The sequence below is a fragment of the Hypanus sabinus genome, chromosome 20 (assembly GCF_030144855.1).
Source record: "Hypanus sabinus isolate sHypSab1 chromosome 20, sHypSab1.hap1, whole genome shotgun sequence".
Lineage (NCBI taxonomy): Eukaryota > Metazoa > Chordata > Chondrichthyes > Myliobatiformes > Dasyatidae > Hypanus > Hypanus sabinus.
Window position 1 is genome coordinate 18,942,033 of NC_082725.1, and position 21,723 is coordinate 18,963,755.

Consider the following 21,723-nt stretch of genomic DNA (forward strand, 5'->3'; position numbering starts at 1 on the left):
AATTCATTAGATTTATACAGTACTGTACAAAAGTCTTAGACACATGTTTACCTAGGGTACTAGACTTTGCACAGGCCTGTTTATTATGCCTTTCCAGTCACCAAACAACACTTGTACTACAGAGCTAAGTACTCTTATTTCTATTTCCCACCTACCTTCCTATTTTAACCAATATAAAATTATTTGTAAATGTCTTGGAACCCTAGATATATATACCCAAGATTTCTGGACAGTACAGTAATAAGTACTTTTGTTTTGAAATTAATATCACATAAAAAGCAGTATGCTGAACATGGCTGTATGGTTCTTTTGCATTGCGAGACCCCTTTCTCTTTCACTCTAGGAAATCAAAGATATTCTCATAATAATAAAAAATGACCGACTACCTCCATGAAGCCTTTTCACCTACTCTCAACTTGAACAATGAATTTTTATCCCCAAGTCTGAGACTCTTTGTTTAACTGTGCTCTCAATTTGTCGTTGACAATTGGTGCCTTCTCACAATACTTCCCACTGTACTGACTCGTGCTGTAGTTTGTAATCTTTTTCAACCCCTTTTTTGTCCTCAGTGAATTCTTTGACTTTCTTTTTCTTAATTGCTGAATTATTTAACAGTTGCTAAACTTGGCACTGGATCCAGTTGTTACTGATTCCCTTTGTTTACACAGAATTGTGCATCCTTTCAAAAACTGTTTTTTAACTTCTACTTCATCAACATTCCTTCTGTCAATCTTTGTACTAGTCATACAGCTAGATCACAAAAACAGGTCCTTTGATTCATCTCGTCTCTGCCAACCTACACTTACCAATTTACATTAGAGTGTATTTGTCTATGCCTTGCCTATTCATATGTTTCTAAATCTTTCTCAAATGTCTAAATTTTTCTCTAAATGTCTAACTTTTTCTCTATTTAATCTTTGGAAGCACATTCCAAATTACATAAGTTCTCAGCACATACTGGTATACACATTACGTGGGGAGAAAGATTTTTACTATCTACTCTTTCTATGTTGTATTATGTATCTTGTATTTCTATCTGGGCATCCCTCCGCCTCCTTTGATCTGGAGAAAATAAGCAAACCTATCCAGTCCCTCCTTACACTAAAGTCCTCCAGCCAGGCAGTACCTTTGAGAATTTCGTCTGCACTCTTCCCCAGAGAAAACACACACTTCTGATTGTGTTGTGACCAGACTGAGCACAATACTCTGCAAGTGCGGCCTAAGTAGTATTTTTTAAAATTGCAACATGATGTCCCAAATCTTATATTTTATGCTCTCAGCTATGAAGGTAAGCATACCATACACCACCTTCACCACCCTACCCACCATTGTTGCCGCTTTCAGTGAACTATGGATCATACCGGTTATACGTATACTAACTACAGGAGTCTAATCTACCTCTAAGTTCACACATTTATTCTCATTTGGGGAAGGATAGAGTGGCATATAGTTAAATTACTGGATTAACAGTTCTGGAAGTTTAATTCAGAAATGCCATGGCAGCTCAGGAAAATGCAGTTCAGTTGGCTAAAGAAATCTGAATATGCTTAGTTTTTAAAAAAAAACAAAAATCTAATTTTAGTAATGGTAGCAATGAAACTACCAGCTCGTGGTTAAAAAAGACACCTGGTTCGCTAATGTCATACAAGGAAGAAAATCAGCTCAAAATGACCCTCATCTGTTTCCTCTGTTCAGTTGGTGCAGGAAAATGAATGCCAGCTACACCAGTGATGTTTGTGAATGAATAATTTATTACCGTGCTTGCACACCATCTTTTTCTAACCGTACCTCACAGCTGTGGATGATTGTTTCCTAAGAACATTTTATCTGTGGTCTCAATGATGGCTATTGAGGCTATTCTAAGATTACAGACTCTGCTGCAATTTGTACTTGTATTTCTGAGTAGGATGAGTGGGCTAGATTATTGTACTCATTAGCACACTCTCTCTTCCACTCTTGTTTTTCCTCTTTGGTTGGGATCATTATGGTTTCAGACTACTGAAATTGTATCAGCCTATCGGTTCATATGTACTAACTGACTCCACATGTGGTGGGTACGGCAAGGGATAAATGAAGGTTGGAGGTGTTATGGCAATTGGTGAAGACACAGAGACAGTTCTGAGCAAGAAAAAAAATACCAGTAATGTTTTTAAAGAGCAAACACGAGGAAATCTGCAGATGCTGGAAATTCAAACAACACACACAGAATGCTGGTGGAACACAGCAGGCCAGGCAGCATCTATAAGGAGAAGCACTGTCGACGTTTCGGGCCGAGACCCTTCGTCGGGACTGACGAAACGTCGACAGTGCTTCTCCTTATCGATGCTGCCTGGCGTGCTGTGTTCCACCAGCATTTTGTGTGTGTTGACCGGTAATGTTTTGCTTTCTTGCCTGCCACTCTCTAAGTAGTTTGTATATTCTCCCCATGATTGCATGTTTCCTCTTACAGTCCAAAGACATGTAGCCTCAGGTTAGGGTCAAGTTTGGTGGAGGGGCAGGTAGTGTTGAGGAAACAGGAAAGCTGCAGAAGGACTTGGACAGGTTAGGAGATTGGGCAAGAGAGTAGCAAATGAAATACAATGTTGGAAAATACATGGCCATGCACTTTGGTGGTAGAAATAAATGTGCAGACTATTTTCTAAATGGGGAGAAAATCCAAAGATCTAAGATGCAAGGGGACTTGGGAGCCCTTGTGGAGAACAGCCTAAAGACTAACTTACAGATTGAGTTGGTGGTGAGGAAGGCAAATGCAATGTTAGCATTCATTTCAAGAGGTCTAGAATTTAAGAGCAGGAATGTGATGCTGAGGCTCTATAAGGCACTGGTAAGGCCGCACCTTGAGTATTGTGAACAGTTTTCGGCTCCTCATCTAAGAAATGGCATTGGAGAGTGTTAAGGGGAGTTCACAAGGATGACTCCAGGAATGAAAGGGTTATCATATGAAGAACATTTTATGGCTCTGGGTCTGTACTTGTTAGAGTTTAGAAGGATGCGGGGGAATCTCATTGAAACCTTTTGAATTTTGAAAGGCCTAGACAGAGTAGATGTGGAAAGAATGTTTCCCATGGTGAGGGATTCTAAGGCAAGAGGGTGCAGCCTCACAATAGAGTTTAAAACAGAGATGCAGAGAAATTTCTTTAGCCGGAGTGTGGTAAATTTGTTTCCACTGGCAGATGTGGAGGCCAGGTTGTTGGGTGTATTTAAGGCTGAGATTGATAGGTTCTTGACTGGACATGGCATCATAGGAGAAGCTCAGGGAATGGGACTGAGAAAGCATTCAGCCAGAATTGAATGCTGGAGTAGACTCAATAGGCCAAATCGCCTAACTCTGCTCCCGTGTCATCTAGTCTTATATATTTGACAGTTTTTAATCTTATTTCTGTGATTATTTATTCATAGGTTGAAATGTTTCTCCTTGGATTTACATTGAAATTGAGGATCAGAAGCTTCAGACTCTATAAACATGGTACTGAAGAATTTGTATCTAATTATCCTGAAGACTGCCACAGGGAATGGCATGACATTTTTGTTCTGACTGAAGATGACAGACACTACAATGTTCCCGTTGTATGCAGCTGATTGACATTATCACTATTAGAAACATAGAAAATAGGTGCAGGAGTAGGCCATTCGGCCCTTTGAGCCTGCACCGCCATTCAGTATGATCATGGCTGATCATCCAACTCAGAACCCTATACCTGCTTTCTCTCCATACCCCCTGATCCCTTTTAGCCACAAGGGCCATATCTAACTTCCTCTTAAATATAACCAATGAACCGGCCTCAACTGTTTCCTGTGGCAGAGAATTCCACAGATTCACCACTCTCTGTGTGAAGAAGTTTTTCCTCATCTCGGCTTCCCCTTGTGGTGAACTACATATACCTGTCTGGACACGCCCCTCTGCTGACTGCTCCTGTGGCTCCTCCCACAGACCCCTATATAAAGGCAATTGGAGGCACTGCTCCTCCCTCAGTCTCCAGGATGTTGTGTGGTGGTCTCTTGCTGCTAATCGTGGTCTCTTGCGGCTAATATAAGCCTATCGTTTGCCTCCCGTCTCCGAGAGTGCATCACCCCTTTATCCTTAAACTGTGACCCCTCGTTCTGGACTTCCCCAACATCGGAAACAATCTTCCTGCATCTAGCCTGTCCAGTCCCTTTAGAATTTTATATGTTTCAATAAGATCCCCCCCCCCTATCTTCTAAATTCTTATATATATATAAGCCTAGATGATCCAGTCTTTCTTCATGGAAATATTGGCTACAGATTAAATCTGTGTAGTGTTTGTGTTACGTGCAACCAAATCTATTATTTTTTTAATATAAATTTGTGGTGCAGGTACCTTGCGTTTCCAATATTCCTAAAAGTTTTCTGAAGGGTGCAAGTTTTGATCTAAACTATGGGAAACATTGGAAATCAGTAAACAAATCCCCCCCAAAAGAGTATTGTACAAAATGTAGTAATTAATGTTTTTTTAAACTATGGGAAACATTGGAAATCAGTAAACAAATCCCCCCAAAAGAGCATTGTACAAAATGCAATAATTAATGTTCTTTTCTCTCCTTTCTGGGCCGTTGACTCATCGCTTTCGTTTCAGATGCAGCACTCCCAACATTTGAGAAATGTGAATTTACGTAATGTGCTCACTGTTGTCCTGATGAACTTTGACTGGGCAGTCAGTCAGCAAGGAATGTTATTTTCAGTGGAGTGAGTTTTGTCAAGGACACATAAGACAAAGAAGGACAAATTATGGAATACACATTGTCCCTATTCTGTTGTTTCTGCTCACCCAAAAACTCATTGCATTTCACCACTTTTTGATGTACATGCGACGAATAAATGAATCTGAAGCAGAGCCGAGCACAAATGATGGTGTGTAGAGGCTCAACTTCCACATTCTTATACCTGTTTAAATTTAATATTTTGCTCATCCTCTTTTTATTAAAAAAAAATATCATTGCCCTAAAAATACAGTAAATCTATTCTGTGTATAAAGGGCAACTGAAGGACTGGCTAAGACTTTGATAAAACAAACCATTGTGAAGAAGGTGTTTCGACAGGAGATGGTGAATCATTTCTATTCCAGTAGAATTTGGGATTCTAGTACAGTAAAATGCAATCGGAGTTGGAAAGAAAGAATAATTATTTTGCTCTCCCCCCCACCTCTCCAAAATAATGATCTGTACATCATGGCAGTGTGTGAGTAAGTATGACGTTAAGGGGCAGCTGAGATCCATGGGGAATAGGGAACTCGGGTTACTAGAAACCTCATTAGAACAAAGGGACATAATTTGAGTTGTTGGAGGTTATTCATCCCAATTTCCTGAAATCACTATAATGAGGTAGTGACCTCCACTCAACTATTTTAAGTTACTTCCCTTTGTTGCAAGTTCATAAATTTAATATTACTGTTCTTTCCCTCATTTAAAAAAATGCACCAATGATAGTATATCATTAAGCTTCATTCATGTTTTATCAGAGAGTGAAGCATTCTTTGTGCATAAGCCATGTGACCTGGGTAAATCCAGGCTCGGATTCCTCACTGGCATATAACATTGGTGCCACACAACTGCTGGGCATTAAACATCTTCAGAAGGGAGCATTTACACTTCCCCTTTCACACCCAATAACATTATCATTGATTAACTCCCGTCCCACCCATCATACCAACATTGTAAATACAGGGACGTAGTGTTGATTTTTTCATGCCTGTAAAATACTCTGTGCTTGTAGATAGCTCTTTTTTTTAATATCAAACCAGCAAGAGCTCTTTAGCCACCTTGATTTTAATGTTCTTGTATCTTCAAATCTCAAAATTAAAATTATTCTGTTGACATTCGAGAGTTGCAACAAATGATTTACAAATGCCAATTCTTTTTGATGCTAACAGATGGTGCATTTGTTAATGTTTCTGATCCTTTTCATCCTGCCCTCCTCCTCCTCCTCCTCCTCCCCTGTAGCCTATAAGGACTTCAGCAGAAGTATGCTAACATTTAATTTTGGCCTGCATTTTTGTAATTCTGTAATTAACTGATATTGATACAGCACATTACATGGCTTTGCTTGTCTGTAGCACAGAGTGTTTTCAGTTTTATGTTTGGTTCTATAGGTGCACGTTCGCAGCGGTTAAAATAATTTATACAATAAATGAGAATTAAAAGTAGTGAAGTTGAACACTTGCAGTAAGTTACAAGATTTTGAACAAATGAGCAGCAAAGTCACTTCAAAACAATTAGATGTATCATTACACTTATTTTCTATTAAGCCTCCTATATCGGTTCCATAAAAAATGTATTTTTCATTTGGTGACAATTGCCAAACAAACAGTAGTTTTATTTTGCTTTATTTTTGATAAATTGGGAAAGGTTATACATTTCATTCTAATTAGCAATCTTAATTATTTTTGTAATGTAAAGTAAAATAGCACCTATATGACATGTGGAATTCTTTATTCCAAATATTTGAAATGGGGACTTTAAAAGACTTTGTTTAAAAATTTGTTAAACTGTATTGAAGTGTATGCATTTGTGTGTGTATGTATGTGTGTGTGTATATATATATATATATATATATATATATATATACACATGCCTACACACAATCACACTCTCTCACACTCACACACTCACTCTCACACTCTCTCTCACCCTCTTACCAAGCTGTTTTTGACAATAGACGACTACTGTTACAGCCATTTGTAGTGACTGATGTCATCAAGCTTTGGGCACTAAACAGATACAAATTCTGTGATTGTTTTATGAATGTGTATTTTAAATTGTATTCAGTTTTATAAAAGACTCAAGCTGAAACAATCATTTGTGGAATTAATGCTAAAATTGGTTATATACGTGATTTTATGGTGATTTTTATAAAGTTCTTGCCCGATTACTGATTCGGCAATGACTGTATCCTTGAAGAGTGCAACAACATACCCTACAGATGAACAACTTCTGCATTTACATGAGCAGTTGGACATTCCAAAAGCTGCTGAAAATTTACACAGTATGAAAGCAAAGAGAATTATCAATACAGCAGATTTTATATCCACAAATTCAGACCTGTCACCACATCTTTAACAATTTGTATCTTTTGAAAATTAATCACAATTCACTAAAGCAACAAAGCATTTCGTGAAGCACAAGAGTTCCTGCAGATGCTGTAAATCCAACACAACACACAAATTGTTGGTGGAACACAGCAGCCCAGGCAGCATCTCTGGATAGGAATAAACAGTCGATGCTTTGGGCCGAGAACCTTCATCACAGTTGAAAAGGAAGGGGACCGAAGCCTGCTGAAGGGCCTCTGACTGAAACGTCAACAGCTTATTCTTGGTGAGTTCCTCCGGCATTTTATGTGTTGCAAATTATTTTGAGAAATTTAAATCACAAATGTGAAATGAATGCTCTGATCTGTTAACCCAAACAACTTAAAAAAATTTTGAAAAGGAACCAGATCAATACTGCTCATGTCAAAGAAGTACTAGGTATTAGATGCCTAAATTTGGATCACTTCGATCATTTTAATTAAGCTCTCTGAACTGTATCAACATTTATCCACCTAGTCACCTTTGAGAGAATGTGCCACTATTACATGCCACCCACTGCTTACCCAGTCATTGATGAGGAAGTCAAACAAAGAAGAAAAATTGGCTTATTAACATCTACAATTGATGCCAAGAGCACCTGGGATAGTGAATTGTAAATTAGCATAGCTTGAGAATTGGGAGATTTGGCTAATTTTCAGATGACAATCAATATCTGGTGGTTGCCATGGGAATCAATGCTACAGCCTCAAATGTTTTTTTCAGTTATATTGATTACTTGGATGAAGGAACCAAACGCATTGAGGAAAAATTTGTAGGTGATGCAGAAATAGGTGTGTTAGCAAATATTTACAAAGGGACACAATAGGTTAAGTGTATTGGCAAGAGGTTAGTCGGTGGAGAATGATGCGGGAAGACATGAAGTTACCCATTTGGAAAGGAAAATGTAAAGGAAGCATTATTTAAACAAGTAGATCTGTCAAATAAATTATTCTCGGGCTTCCAACTGGGCATGGGTATTGATTTTAACTTGTTATAATTGATACCTGTACCTGGCTGGAAGCCTGAGAAGAGTTTATTCGTCATATTTGCTGGGAAAGCACAAGATACTTTTTCAAATGGATTTGTGGTCCTAGTTTATGAAGCACAAAAATATTCAGGATGAACGTACAGTGAGTAATTAGGAAGGTCGATGGAATATGGGCCTTTTATTGCAAGGGGTATAAATAAAAAAAAAAGTAGGGTCATTTAGTTGTAACCTTATATGCTGCTGGAGAGACTGCATCTGGCATAAAACATGCTGTTTAAGTCTCCAAATTTTGGGGATCAGGTGTTCATTGGCTTGTACAAGAATGAAACATGAGATTTTAAGGAGGATTGACAGCATGGATTCTTGCAAGATGTAGTTATTGAGAAAAAGAAGAACGTAACTTTGACCATTTCAGAAAGGGATGAGAAAGACTTTTATTTTCTCTCAGCAGATCATATACCTCTGGAATTCCCTAATCAAGAAATCTGTGGAGGTGGAGTTATTGATATATTTTAAAGAGATTGACAGACAAGGAAGTCGAGGGGTCTCGAGAGAGTAGGGAAGTAGAGTCGGGGCCAAGATTGAATCCAGAGGAGACTCAGAGGGCTGTCTGCCTTTCTTAGGTCTTGCATCCTAAATGTAAGCATTCCCATAATAAATATAAAAAATTAAAGAGTTGAAGTCAATATTATTGACTAATAAGATTAATATGTGACAACAATGCAAGCCTTTATGCAACACAGCATCAGCTGGCCACTATGTGGGATTCCTCCCACATTCCAAAGACATACCAGTTTGTAGGCTAATTGGTCACATGGGTGTAACTGGGTTGTGCAGGCTCTTTGGAACAGAAGGGCCTGTTAATTGCTGTATCTTTCTAAATAAGATAGGCATTTGTAACCTGTAGAGGAGAAATTAATGGGATTGAAAAGGGTGAAATGTGATTTGTCAATTTATGCAAATTTTGTAAAATCTACTGCCTGGTCTGAAATGTATTTTGCTGGGAAAGCCAGGGAGATTTACAGGCTTTTGTTCAGCTTAATCCCACAAAGATATTGTGCTGTGTGGTTGTTTCCTGACATAAACAGCAACAGTTGCTGAGAAATTATCCGTTCAGTGAAAGGTACCCTCTTGTCCGTCTCAAACTCCCGAGGGCTCCAGAGCAAAGTGTTGACCATGGCTGAATAATACAAACTGGCGCAGTCTAAAATCCATACCTACGTGCTCAGGTATACTGGAATTGAGTGCAGTAACGTAAGGTTCCATGAGGAGGTCATAGTTTTAGAGCCATCTAGTCACTACACACAAGTCTGTGTTAGAACCCCAGAAACAATTTACAGTAAGATTGTTCAAGTTCAGGTTTATTGTTATGTTTGAAAATTTGACCTTTGAACCATAACCACGTATACAGCTAAACATTGTTCCTCTGGGGCCAAGGTGCAAAACACAGTACATATTTATCACATAAGGCACATATAATTACAACAAAGCACAATACAGTCACAAAATAATATTAGCACAAGTTGCAAGTGAATGGATCATAACAAATGACATTCTAATGTTAAGTAACAGGAAAAACATGACTTCGATGTTCTGTACTTCATGAAGTATATTTTGAAATTAAAAATACACAAGAGGTCATTTAATTCTGAGTTACAAGGTAAGCTAGTTTTAATTTTTATGAGCAGTAGTTTTGTGATTTAATTTCTGTCTCATTTAGCCCATTGAAATGTGTGTAAATGGCTCCAGCAGGGGGAGTTAGAAAACCATTTCTTGTTAATTGATTTCTTCTGGGATGTTGGTGGGTGTAATTTGTCTAAGCTTTCCTTTTAAGAAGGGGCAAAATAAATCATCAGAAGTTTCTATTCCTGAAATTCCTCCGCTTTTGGAAAAAACAGTATGAGGGTTATTTACTAAACTCTTACCCGCCTTTCCATTAGAATTAATATTGATGCCATTTGCAATTGACAATCATTCAAATTCTTCAGTAATCAAAATAGCATGGTGAAGACAGATGGGGCATACTAATGGACTACGACATTTTGAGATTAAGCAGGATGTAGTACTGGGTCTACTGAAAAGCATTAAGCTGTCAGATAGCATATATCCTAGAATATTGAAAGAGAAAATTGAGATAAAGATCCTTCTGTCCTCACTAGCAACAGGCAAGGATTCATAGTAGAGAATAATAAATGGTGTGCCTTTAAGGGAAGGAAATAAGGATAATCTAGGTTATTATAGGCCATTAAGCCTCCCATCAGTAGAGGGGAAACTATAAGAGAGGATTCTGTGGGATAGGATTTACATCATTTGGAAAGGTGTAGCTTGTTTAGAGACAATCAATATGGCTTTGTGCAGGGCAGATTATGCCTTACAGACTTGATCAAGTTTCTTTAGGAGGCGCAAAAGTCCCCGATGAGCGAAATGAAGTGGATGTTATCTACATGGACTTCAGTAAGACATTTAATAATGTCCCTCCTGGTAGATTATTCAGAAGATAAAGATGCATGGGATCCAGGGTAAATTGCAAGATTGAGTTCAGAGCTGGCTTTCCCAAAACAGATAGATAAAGGGAGGAAGACTTATTCTTGCTGGAAGTCTGAAACCAGGGTGGTTGTTCCACAAGGATCGGTGCTGGGCTCTCTGAGATACACATCAATGATTTGGATGTAAGTGTAGATGGGTGGATTAGCAATTTTGTGTATGACACAAGATTGGTAGAATTGTATATGGTTTAAAACACAATCAAACAATACAGTTGGATATAAATCAGTTACAAATATGTGCAGACAAGTGGCACTCTGGGAGGTCAAATGAAAGGAAGAGTTTAAAGTTAATGGTAGACCCCTGAACAGCATTGAGGTACAGAGGGATCTTGGGGTCCAGGTTCATAGTTCATTGAAAGTGGCTACACAAATGGATAAAGAAGAGAGATGATATATTTGCTTTCATTGGTTGGGATGTTGAATATAAAAGTCAGTAAGTCATAACGACAGTTCTATAAAACCAGTCATACCAAATAGTATATTGTGTGCAGTTCAGGTTGCCCCATTATAGGAAAGACGTAAAGAAATTGCAGAAGTGGTTTACCAGGATGCTGCTTGGATTAGAGGGTATGACTATGAGCTGCAAGAAAAAGTTGCACAAACTTTGGATATTCTCCCTTGAGGGTCAGGGTCTGAGGGAAGACCCAATTAGAGATTTTTAAAACTATGAAAGGTATAGATAGGGCAGACAATCAGAATCCTTTCCCAGGGTAGAATCATTCATACACCAGATGACACAATTTCAAGTTAGAACTTCAAAGGTGATTTGAGGAACAAGGTTTTCTTTTAAAAAAAAATAGTAGATATCGAGAATAGATTACCAGGGGTAGTACTGGAAGCAGACAATGTAGTGGAGTTTAAGAGACTTTTAGATAGACACATGAATATGAAAGGAATGGGGAGATATAGATGATAAACAGGAATCAGAATCAGGTTTAATATCACTGGCATATGTTGTGAAATTTGTTAACATAACAGCAGCAGCTCAATACAAAATATAGAAGAAAAAAATTTAAAAAAATAAGTAAATCAGTTACAGTACATGTATATTGAATAGATTAAAAAGCATGCAAAAACAGAAATATATATTTAAAAAGTGAGTTAGTGTTCATGGCTTCAATGTCTATTTAGGAATCAGATGGCGAAGCAGAAGAAGCTGTTCCTGAATCGTTGAGGATATTTAGTATAAATTGGCATCATGATTACCACTACATCATGGCTGAATGGCCCGTCTGGGGCTCTACTGTTCTATGTTCTCTTTAGTGTAGTTTATTCAACAAACTTTTAAATCAGTACACACCACTTCATCTAAGAGGAGAGAAATCATATGCCCCCTATCACAAAGTGAAAAATTGCCATTTCCACCTGATAGATAATCTATTTTATGGACCTGATTTTTTTTTTTGAAATGACACATGGGTAACGACCATTCTCAGGCCAGGATTTCAATCGGGCTTGTCTGAGCATACCTAAGATCAACTACCTTTGGGTTATCCTGGAATAATCTGGTCTTCACAGCATTGTCTTCCAGTGTAATTGATAACCTACCCCAATCACAGCAATACCTGATGGTTGCACAATCTCCTAAACTCTTCCCCAGTCTGCCACTTCTCAGGGGTTACCGACCTGGGGTCCATGCAGGGTTACCAGTTTGGCTTTCTCTAAGCCAAATCCCAGAAATTTGCCTTTTTCCCAATTTGGTTGGCTTCAGAAAAGTCATTTGGCTTTTTGGCTTTTTTCCTGGCTTTTTCACATGCTAAAATTATCTGCACGATAATTATATACCATCCTTTTTCTAAAACATTTTCCTTTAAGTAAAATGTTTTCTGATCAGTTACATTTGGCAATATTTCTGCTGCCAGCTGAGACGGGGGGGGGGGGGGGGGGGTGGTGGAAGAAGGTGCCAAACCGGCAAGTCTGGTTGGTATCGGCAATACGGTCGGTCACATATGGCTGCCGGCAGGGTGGGGTCCACAGTTTGTCTTGGACCTCCGAAGCGTTTGGATGTGATTTACAATCATACAAATTGACGTGAAGTGTACTTTCTATACGTAATAACGTTCTGTGGTGAACCTGTGATGCCTTTGGCTGTTTTTATAAATCATTTATTATCAATACCCATGGCCATGTCATCAAAATGGAAAGCTTCTTATGATGGCAATCGTAAGTACAATAGCAAATGGGAAGAAACATTTGTATGGGTCCAAAAGGCTGCTGATGGATCGGGGACAGCTTATTGTAAATTGTGCCACTGCAACATTTTACCAAGAATTAGTAACCTTTCAAATCATGAAAAATCAGAGAAACACAAGTGGAGAACTCCATCAAAAGGCCAGACACAACTTAATGTAACAAAGACTCCTAGACAAGATAACGATAAAGTTAAGGCAGTAGTTCTGCAAATTGCTGTAAGCATGACCTGCCATAGTGCGATCCGTACAGTTGACCACCTTAGTGAAATCATGATAGCACATGGGCGTGAGAGTATACTGGAGCACATACAGTTACATAAAACTAAATGTACATGCTTAATCAAAAACTTTATTTCAACTGCACTGAAAACTCATCTCATTGATGACTTTAAAAACAAGAAATATGCCATCATTATAGATGAATCTACTGACATTTCAACACAAAAACACTTGTGTATTTTAGTTTGATTTTTAAGTGATAGGACAAAGGAAATTGTAACTGGATTTCTGGGTTTAATTCCGGTGCAAGAGCCTACAGGAGAAAGCATATTCAATTTGATTGACGAGGAACTCAAAAGATGTGGCCAGAATCTTGCAAATTGCATTAGTTTTGCATCTGATGGTGCATCAAACGTGGCTGGGTGCAACAGCTGTGTGTGGTCTAGACTAAAAGACATGTCTCCTTTCTGTGTGCAACTCAAATGTATCTGTCATTCGCTGGCACTGTGCATTCAATATGCAGTATCTGAGCGACCATCAAATACTGGATTTTTGCTGTCAGAAATACCCAATTGGTTTCGCCATAGTGAATTAAGACGAGAAGCATACAAAGAATTGTTTAGAGTGATGAACACAGCTACAGAATTTGAGCTTACCCGAACTGCCCCCCTCCCCTTTGAAAACTCCTCATCTACTCAGTGGCTTGTGCCTGGAAAGGTCATGTTTAATATTTTGATGAACTGGGAAGAGCTAAAGCCTTATTTCACTTCTGCTGAACTAGCCCAATCAAAGTTTGATACTAAATTCAAAGCAAGACTCCTAAAGGAAATGTTGTCAGACTACAAAAACTACTTGTCTGAGTTTGCAACACCTGTTGTGCAGGAATTTGAAAGACTCAACAGCCTTTTTCGGCAAACCAAAGCTGATCCTTATGAATTGTACCAACCAATATTCTTACACCAGAAGAGTCTTCAGAACAGACTATATGATGCCAAAAGACAGAAAAAAAAATTCATGAAGTTGATTTTGGTATCAAATTCTTAACAGCATGTATTAAGTTCCTACAGCAGAACAACAGTGCTGAGGCCCATCTAGAAATAAAAAAAAATGTCAAAGAAAGATGTATGTCTATGCCAGAAGAAGCTCTCAGTCAAGTTACACAGAGACTTCCATCAGCGAGAGATACATTTGAAAGTCTTATCAAAATTGAACCCTGCGATGATTATAAATCAAGACTCAAGGCCCATGTGTTCCGAGTTACCCTTTATACACCTTGCAGGAAACAACGTCACCATTATTGAAGAACAATACAGAAAAATGCTTTTTGTCAACTGGAAAGAAGCCCCATTTAAGAAAGATGGGCTCTCTACAGACGCTGAACAGTTTTGGATTGGTGTACTTCACCATGAGGCATTTAAAGAGGTCGCCACATTTGCCCTTACTTGCTTAATAACCCCTGTCAACAATGCTGTAGTTGACAGGATATTTTCTCTTGTATCCTCCATTAAAACAAAGGCAAGAAACAGAATGCAGCTGAATCTTCTTGATGCTAATGTAAGAATCAGGGCAGAATTATTGCTTTCAGGCAAATATTGAAAAGACTTCACCTCCAGAAATGCTAAAAAACACACTTCACATCAGACAAGGTTTATGCTGTATGTTCCACTCATTCCTGTGAAGAGGATAGTAATGACGTGGATCTGGAGCTTTTCATGTGATGTGATTATGAAAAATCTGTTGGAATTTATTTGGCTTTTTTCTAGTATTGTTTGGCTTTAAATTAATGTTTTAATCTGGCAGCCCTCGTCCATGGCATAAAAAAAGTGGGGAACTCCTTGGGAGTTCAACATCTTGGGAGTTTGAGTATCTTGCTTCCTTTCCTCTTTTAACAGAGCTTTGCTCTGATAACCTTTTCCTCAGCTGGCCAAGTATCGGGGTAACCTGGGCGCACCTACTAACTGTGAGTTAAGCGGTAGACGTCTGAAACTGTCCGGTCAGATACACGCACCCATGTCCAATGAAGCCCGTTGCGACCACGAAGCAGATTTCGGTTTATTAATGCGTCCTCTCGCAGCCAGGGGGTGTTGCAAAGCCCGGCACTAATCTCTCAGGTACCGACCGATGCTTTGCGTAGAGGAACTCCCCCTGCGTTTTACCCTCAACAGCATTGCAGCAGCGGTTTCCCCCCCAGCCCTTACAGTGACATTTGCCGGCTGAGACGCTTAACCCATGGGAAACCGGGGGATCATTCGGACCGCCAGAAATTAACTGAGGGAAATTCTGAACAACAGCAGAGTGCTGGGGACAACCCGTTACATTGTCAGAAGATCATGAGATCCAAGCCTCGCCAGTTGTGTGCATCCAATCACTGCGATGACAGGGTGGGGTGTGGTTTTTGGGAAGATTTCCCTTCCAGAGAGAAAAAAAACGTTGAACTTTCCCAATGAACAAAATCGAGACATGATTTGAATAAATAATAGCTGGTCCTCTGCGACGTGCAAGATAGGCTTCCTGCGCATGTAGAACAAAGTGCAACGACAGTCCGCTGCATTGAAAGTGAAACCAAAAGCTCGCTTCCTCCCTGTTTGTGTGGGCCAGTACGAGCGGCCCAGCAGGTGAGGAGAAACTCTCGGCCGAGCTGCGAGCGCTCTCCTGCGGCACTCGGTGTCCGGCTTCGGCGGGGAGCGTCCGCAGCCGGAGGTGGAGTCCTGTGCGGATCAGCCGCGTTGGAGTTGCCGACCGCAAGCAGATGCGGGGATTGGGAGACTGACGAGCCGGAGGATGCCGACTGGATTCTGAGAGGACCGAAGTATCCTGCGGGGCTAACCGTATGTCGATGGGTTAAACGCCGCCGTCTGCTGTGGAATCGCCTGGGCGATCATCTGCAGTAAATGTTACCTTCATTGGAACTGTTTGCTGATTGTGATGGTGGTTTGGCCCAACAGAAATGCGTCAGTGTATGTGTGCAGAGGCCTTTAATGCTTTGCGGCTTTTCCACCTTTTTTTTAAAAAAGCAACAAAGCTACCGAAGAATTCTGCGGGTCTAGCAGGAGTTTAAGGGTTCGTCGACGTTCGCGGTGGAAATCCTAGATAGCCCGTTTACCCACAGAGTTCCTCCAGTAGTTTGTTTAGTTTTGCTCCGGTTTCCAGCATCGTCAGTTAGCATCAGCACAGCCATTCCATTTCTGTTGCTGAGAGTTTACGATGGCTGCTCTCTGCTGAAATCTTGGAATAGAAATGTGTTGAAAATGTCGGTGCAGTTAGCAACAGGTGAACATTTAAAATCCATGTTTATGATACTGAGTATTCAAGGCAACATTAACTTCAAGGATTAAAATTGAAAGTCGTGGTTAGCTAGTTGCAGCAGCATTGTTGGGAAGATTTGATGATGTTTGTGTTAAATGATTTCTGCACTAGTTATTGTCATAACTCCCGACAGCTATTGATCACTTTGTAAATAAGTGACACAGAATGGCGAGTCGATACCACTGAAGAAACGAAAGTTGGCCTGAACATGGGTAGATTGGGGCTGCCCCTTGACTAGGAGAAAGGGAGATGAGCTGTTTGAAGTGGCTTGGTGAAAGTTGTGGCAAAATATTGGTAAGAAAGTGAAAAGTTAAAATGCAAGAATGAACCGGTAAGAAACCAAAATATTTTTTTAAAATTATTTCAGACATCAAATGGAAAATATGTAAGGTGGATCACCTATAGAAACAGAATTTGGACGTGACAGAGAAGTTAAACATAAATTTACAGAACCAGGTTTATTATAACAAACATATGCCATTAGATTTTATAAACAAGAAATTGCGCTGATGCTGGTAATCAAAAGCAATGCACAGAAATGCTGGAGGAACTCTCAAGGCCAGGCAGCATCAATGGAAATGAATAAACAGTCGGACTTTAGCGCTGGGACCCTTCTTCAGGACTGGAAATGAATAAAAAGGTGGGGGAGGGGAAGGAGGATAGCTAGAAGGTGAAGCCGGGTGGGTAGGAAAGGTAAAGGGTTGGAGGTGAAGGGATCCGAGAGGAGAGTGGACCATAGGGGAGAGGGAAGGAGGAATTTGTTGCTTTACGGCAGCAGTACGGTGCAGGACATTTTTTTTAAAAAAACAAATTACCATAAGAATATAAAGAGAGCAAAATAGACAGAATAGTGAGAGTGTTCATGGACAATTTAGAGATCTGATAGTGGAGAAAAGAAGCTTTTCCTAAAACATAGAGTGTGTGTCTTCAGGCTCAGGAACCTCTCTTTTAAGTCACCTTTTGTGAAAGGAAACTGGAGAATCCAGCTGGAAAAGTGAAGGGAGAGTGAATGGACAATAACACTCAATTTTAACTGGAAAACCAAATTGGAGGTTTATCAGTCTCATTTATTCCAGACTTGAATGAGGTGACTATGAAGGAAGTTGGATCACTCTTCAACCTCCAGAGCCATTCCAAAATGTTTCCTGCAGATTAGAATGATCATCTATAGCCCCACTATTTGAGAAAGGATTGAGCAGGACTCAATTACAGTCCATTTAATGTGACATCAGTGGTAGTGAAAAAGCTAAAATTTGTTATTAAAGGAAGTGGTGACAGGGCAAATAAAGATTAATAATTTGATACAACAGAACAAATAGGAAAAGTGAGTTCATGTCTGATAAATTGGTTAGAACCAATAATTGCCAGAGTAGTTGAGGTGAAGTCAGTGAATGTGGTGCATATGGACTTGATTACATTAATGTGTAACATGAGATTATTTTTAACAAAATTAGGTCCCATGAATGTGAGGGGAGGATGCAGCTTTATATTAAGTGCTTAAATGTCAGAAAACGGCAAGCTGGTCAGTTTTATGTTGGATGTCTGTGTCTGGTGGGGTGTTGGAGGATTTGTGCCTGGCCTTAAGTTGTTGAACAAAAAAACTTTTGAAGTTTAACTTTATTTGTCACATGTACATCAAAACATACAGTGAAATGTGTTGGTTGCCTCAGTCTCTAACGGTGTGAGAGGATGGGCTGGGGCAACATGCTTCAACACATGGGGCATCAACACAGCCCATAACTTACTGACCTCTACATGTTTGGAATGTGGGAGGAAAGCAGAGCACCTGGAAGAAATTCATATGATTACAGGAGAACAAGGATGAGGAGGAATTTCTTTAGCCAGAGGGTAGTGAATCTGTGGAATTCATTGGGTATATTTAAAGTGCAGGTTGATGGGTTCTTGATCAGTCAGGGCATCAAAGTTTACGGGGAGAAAGTAGGAGAATGGGCTTGAGAGGGGTAATAAATTAACCATGATGGAATGGCAGAACAGACTCAATGTGCCAAGTGACTTAATTCTGCTTGTGTGCCTTGTGTGCCAAACTCCTTGGAGACAGCAAAGGGAATTGAACACTGCTGGAGTAAAGTGTAGCATAGCAGTTAGCATGTTTATTATTGATACAAAGCTGTGGGCAGCTCAGCTTTTGAGTTCCTTGGTTATAACTGAGGAATTAGCAGCCTGGTGATGGTCAATCAATGTCAATTTATCTTCCACCCTTTCGGTACATTTTAACACCGTTCTGCTTTTAAATGTCAAATAAAGCAGTGCACTTATCTGGCAGCACTTTAGTCGAGAACTATTTCAAGTAGTTTTAAATTTTTTTTTGCATGGTTGCACCTCTTAAATTTTCTGCTGCTTCTTTTGTATAACATAATAATGTGAAGCAGGAGTTTATGTTAGGGGCTGATCTTAGCATGACAGACTTTGGGAATCCACCCAGTTTTGTGCTAGATGCTTCCTTGGTTCCCATGGTTGAATGAAGAATGGATTCTTGACTCTCTCAGTCTTGCTTCCTCTATCATTTGTCATCCTAACTGAACTCCTCCTGGTTCATTCTTCCTTATAAACCACATGTTACTGAGCCTCCGGCTAACCCACACTGTTAAAACACTCGGAGCTAATAAATACAAGATTATTTTAACCTTTTCTTGTTACCTCAGCAATAATCCCTTGCAGCTCAATTTGCATGACTACTTTCACCTCGACAAAACGGTGATCAACTTTAGATGCTGAAATCAAAAGTGAAATCAGGAAATGTTGGAAGTTCTCTGCAGGTTAGGGAGCAACCTTGGAGAGAGGAATAGAGTTAAAAGTGTCAAGCTGATAACACTCTATTAGAATTAGGTAAACCTAAAGATACATAGCTTTTAAGATGTTAGAAAAGGAGAAAAAAGAGGAGGTAACTGATGGTCAGAAGAGATTAAACAGCAAAAAAAATCACCAACTGGCATCTTGATTCCTTGCAAGAGCTCCAATTTTTCTACTAATTTGCTTGATCAGCTTTTGTATTATACAGGGTGAAGTTCATGTATGTTGAATGAAATTGAAAACATCAATATAAATTGGACAGTTGCATCATATTAAACCATCGTTAAGGTGGTTGCCAGATAATACCAGCTACATAATAATTAAAAAAAAATTAAAGTTGATGTTAGCTCTCTGAATTTTGGTTACGTTTTAAAAATGCTGAAAATTTTGTATTCGCAACATAAGTTATGAATGAATGCACAGAACAGAAGAATCTCAACAATCTATTGAATTGATAAGTCCTCTTCAAATAATAAAACATAGAATGCGAATGCTATTTTTATTTTTTAACAATACTTTTCTATTGCAGCTCTGTCCCAAAAAAAAAGCCCACACTGCTATGTTTGGTGAGCATCAAAACTTAAGCAGAGGAGCGAATACTTATTTCAAGAATCTGATTCTCCTTCACTCCGCTGCACTAAACGAATATTACAAGGCAGCTGTTTCTACAGAGGATTGCTGAACAGCAATGGATTACTTCCTCAGTATTGATTAAAATGGGCAATAAGTGTTGCCAAGCAAGTTTCCAAAAAGAGCGGAACCCAATAGCTGAAACTGAACAAGAGGCTTTACTGTATTCCTCCAAAACCAGTTCATGCAGGACAAGTGATGACAAGGAGCATATGATTCCTCCACCAAAGTCAGTGGGCAATAAGGATTTGACAGATCCAAAAAACAGAGCTGACTGTGCTGAGATTTGTAAAACTGATGCTGTCCCAGCAAAAAGGCAAGTTTACTTTCTTTTCAATTGTGCTGATTTCCTTGTTTTCATCACTTTCAGGATTGTTTGCATGCTAAATTAATCTTAACCTGCTCCTTCCTAGCTTTGTAATACAAACCATCACAGAAATAATGTCTTCACTACAGTGACCCCGGTTCAGTCCTAACTTCAAGCTGTCCTGTGTGGAGTTTGAATGTTCTTACTTTGGCTGACTGAGCTTCTTCTAGATGCTCCAGTTTCCTTTCACATCACAAAGACATGAGCCAGTTGAGTACTTCAACTGGAAACAGGCTGTTCACCCCATTTAGTTCATGCCCACCAAGAAGTTTGCAGCTGGATCGATTAACTTGCCACTGTAAACTGCTAGAGTGTGGTAGAATGGGTGTGGGGGGGGGGAATTGATGGGGAAAATAAAATGGGTTTGAGTACGATTAGCAAAAGTCGAAGACATGAGACTGTATGTGCTGCAGTCTGGAGCAAAAGCCAAACAATGAAGATGCAGCAATTTAGACAGCATCTGTGGAGGCAAAAGGATGGTCTGTGTTTGGGTTCGAGACACTGCATCAGTTCTTCTGCCTCGCAAGTTGCAGCCTGACCGTCTGAGTTCCTCTAGCAGTTTTTAAAAATATAAAGCTGGGTAGTTTGGTGGGTGAAAGTCCTGTTTCCATGCTGCATTTCTTTATGATCATGAAAGGTTGGGTTTTGAATGTTGAGAGGGAGCTGACAGGAGTTGGTGGCAGGGTAGCCACCTCACGTCCAGTTTTAATGGAGATAAGATGCTCGGGTGACCAGTTGTAGGAAGCTGGCACTTGAGGTGCATTTGGAAGTTTGAGAGTTGCCCAGTAGTGAACTCTCATGTGAGAGTCTTTGACTGACACGCAGTAGTTGCCTCTGAAACTGCCAGCATTTCTTGAGGAAAATCATCAGTCAACAGTTGTCCTGGTGACGGGGAAGAATTTGAAGAAAGCAGGTGGTGAATTTTGATAAGGGTTATGAAGTGGGTGTGACGCTGAAATTAATACAACTTGTACTTTTAGGTCCGGGGAGAAAGCGATTGGGTCAAAGGAAACCCTGAAAGATTTCTGTGTTTTGCAAATTTAAAAAAAATAGAAAATGATACACCAATTCCATCACTGCATCAGAAGAGAATAGCACTCCAATCCACTGAGGGGCTAAAATTACTGTAAGCAAAGTAACATCAGTAAATAAAAGAACCCCAGCACCAAAAGTTCCCATCCCAGGGAAAAGTTGGCATTTGCAAAGTTTTTGCCTAACTGTTGGAGAAAGTTTAAACTAATAAGGACAACTTAATGATATATCTAGGAAATTTGAGTGACAGGAAATAGAGAATAGGGATAATGGCCAGCTACTCAAATTGTGAATAGTGGCATCTGATTAATAATCTATGTTGCAGATTTGTGAAATATTTAAGGATGACTTGATGAAATAAAAATCTGTATCCCAGTTGACTATTGACTTTAATTAAAAAAAGGATACTGAAGTTGAATCCTTGTCAAAGTCATTCAAAAAAAATCCAGGAAGTATTTTTAAAATTCACAAATCCAAGCACTAACACATGGGCAGAGGAATGTTCACACTTAAAATTGAATTATTAAATACAAGCTGTTAACATTACTCA

The 21,723-nt window shown here is 39.4% G+C and overlaps 2 protein-coding genes across 5 annotated transcripts in view; both read left to right on the forward strand.

Annotated features, from left to right (window-relative positions):
* The window catches only part of LOC132378341 (inactive ubiquitin thioesterase OTULINL-like), a 44,442-nt gene extending 38,605 nt beyond the window's left edge, over window positions 1–5,837 (forward strand). Inside the window, exon 8 of the mRNA XM_059945171.1 lies at window positions 3,400–5,837. Within this exon, the coding sequence (XP_059801154.1) occupies window positions 3,400–3,579 (180 nt within the window). The 3' untranslated portion in view covers window positions 3,580–5,837. The remainder of the gene's footprint in view (window positions 1–3,399) is intronic.
* Window positions 5,838–6,992: 1,155 nt separating this feature from the next.
* The window catches only part of LOC132378340 (ubiquitin thioesterase otulin-like), a 54,973-nt gene continuing 40,242 nt past the window's right edge, over window positions 6,993–21,723 (forward strand). The window contains exons 1-2 of one of the 4 annotated variants that reach the window (XM_059945170.1): window positions 6,993–7,329; window positions 19,674–20,090. In XM_059945170.1, the coding sequence (XP_059801153.1) occupies window positions 19,861–20,090 (230 nt within the window). In that variant the 5' untranslated portion in view covers window positions 6,993–7,329; window positions 19,674–19,860. Of the gene's footprint in view, window positions 7,330–15,204; window positions 15,985–19,673; window positions 20,091–21,723 lie in introns of those variants that run through there. The other 3 variants (XM_059945168.1, XM_059945167.1, XM_059945169.1) reach the window with 3 other exon arrangements.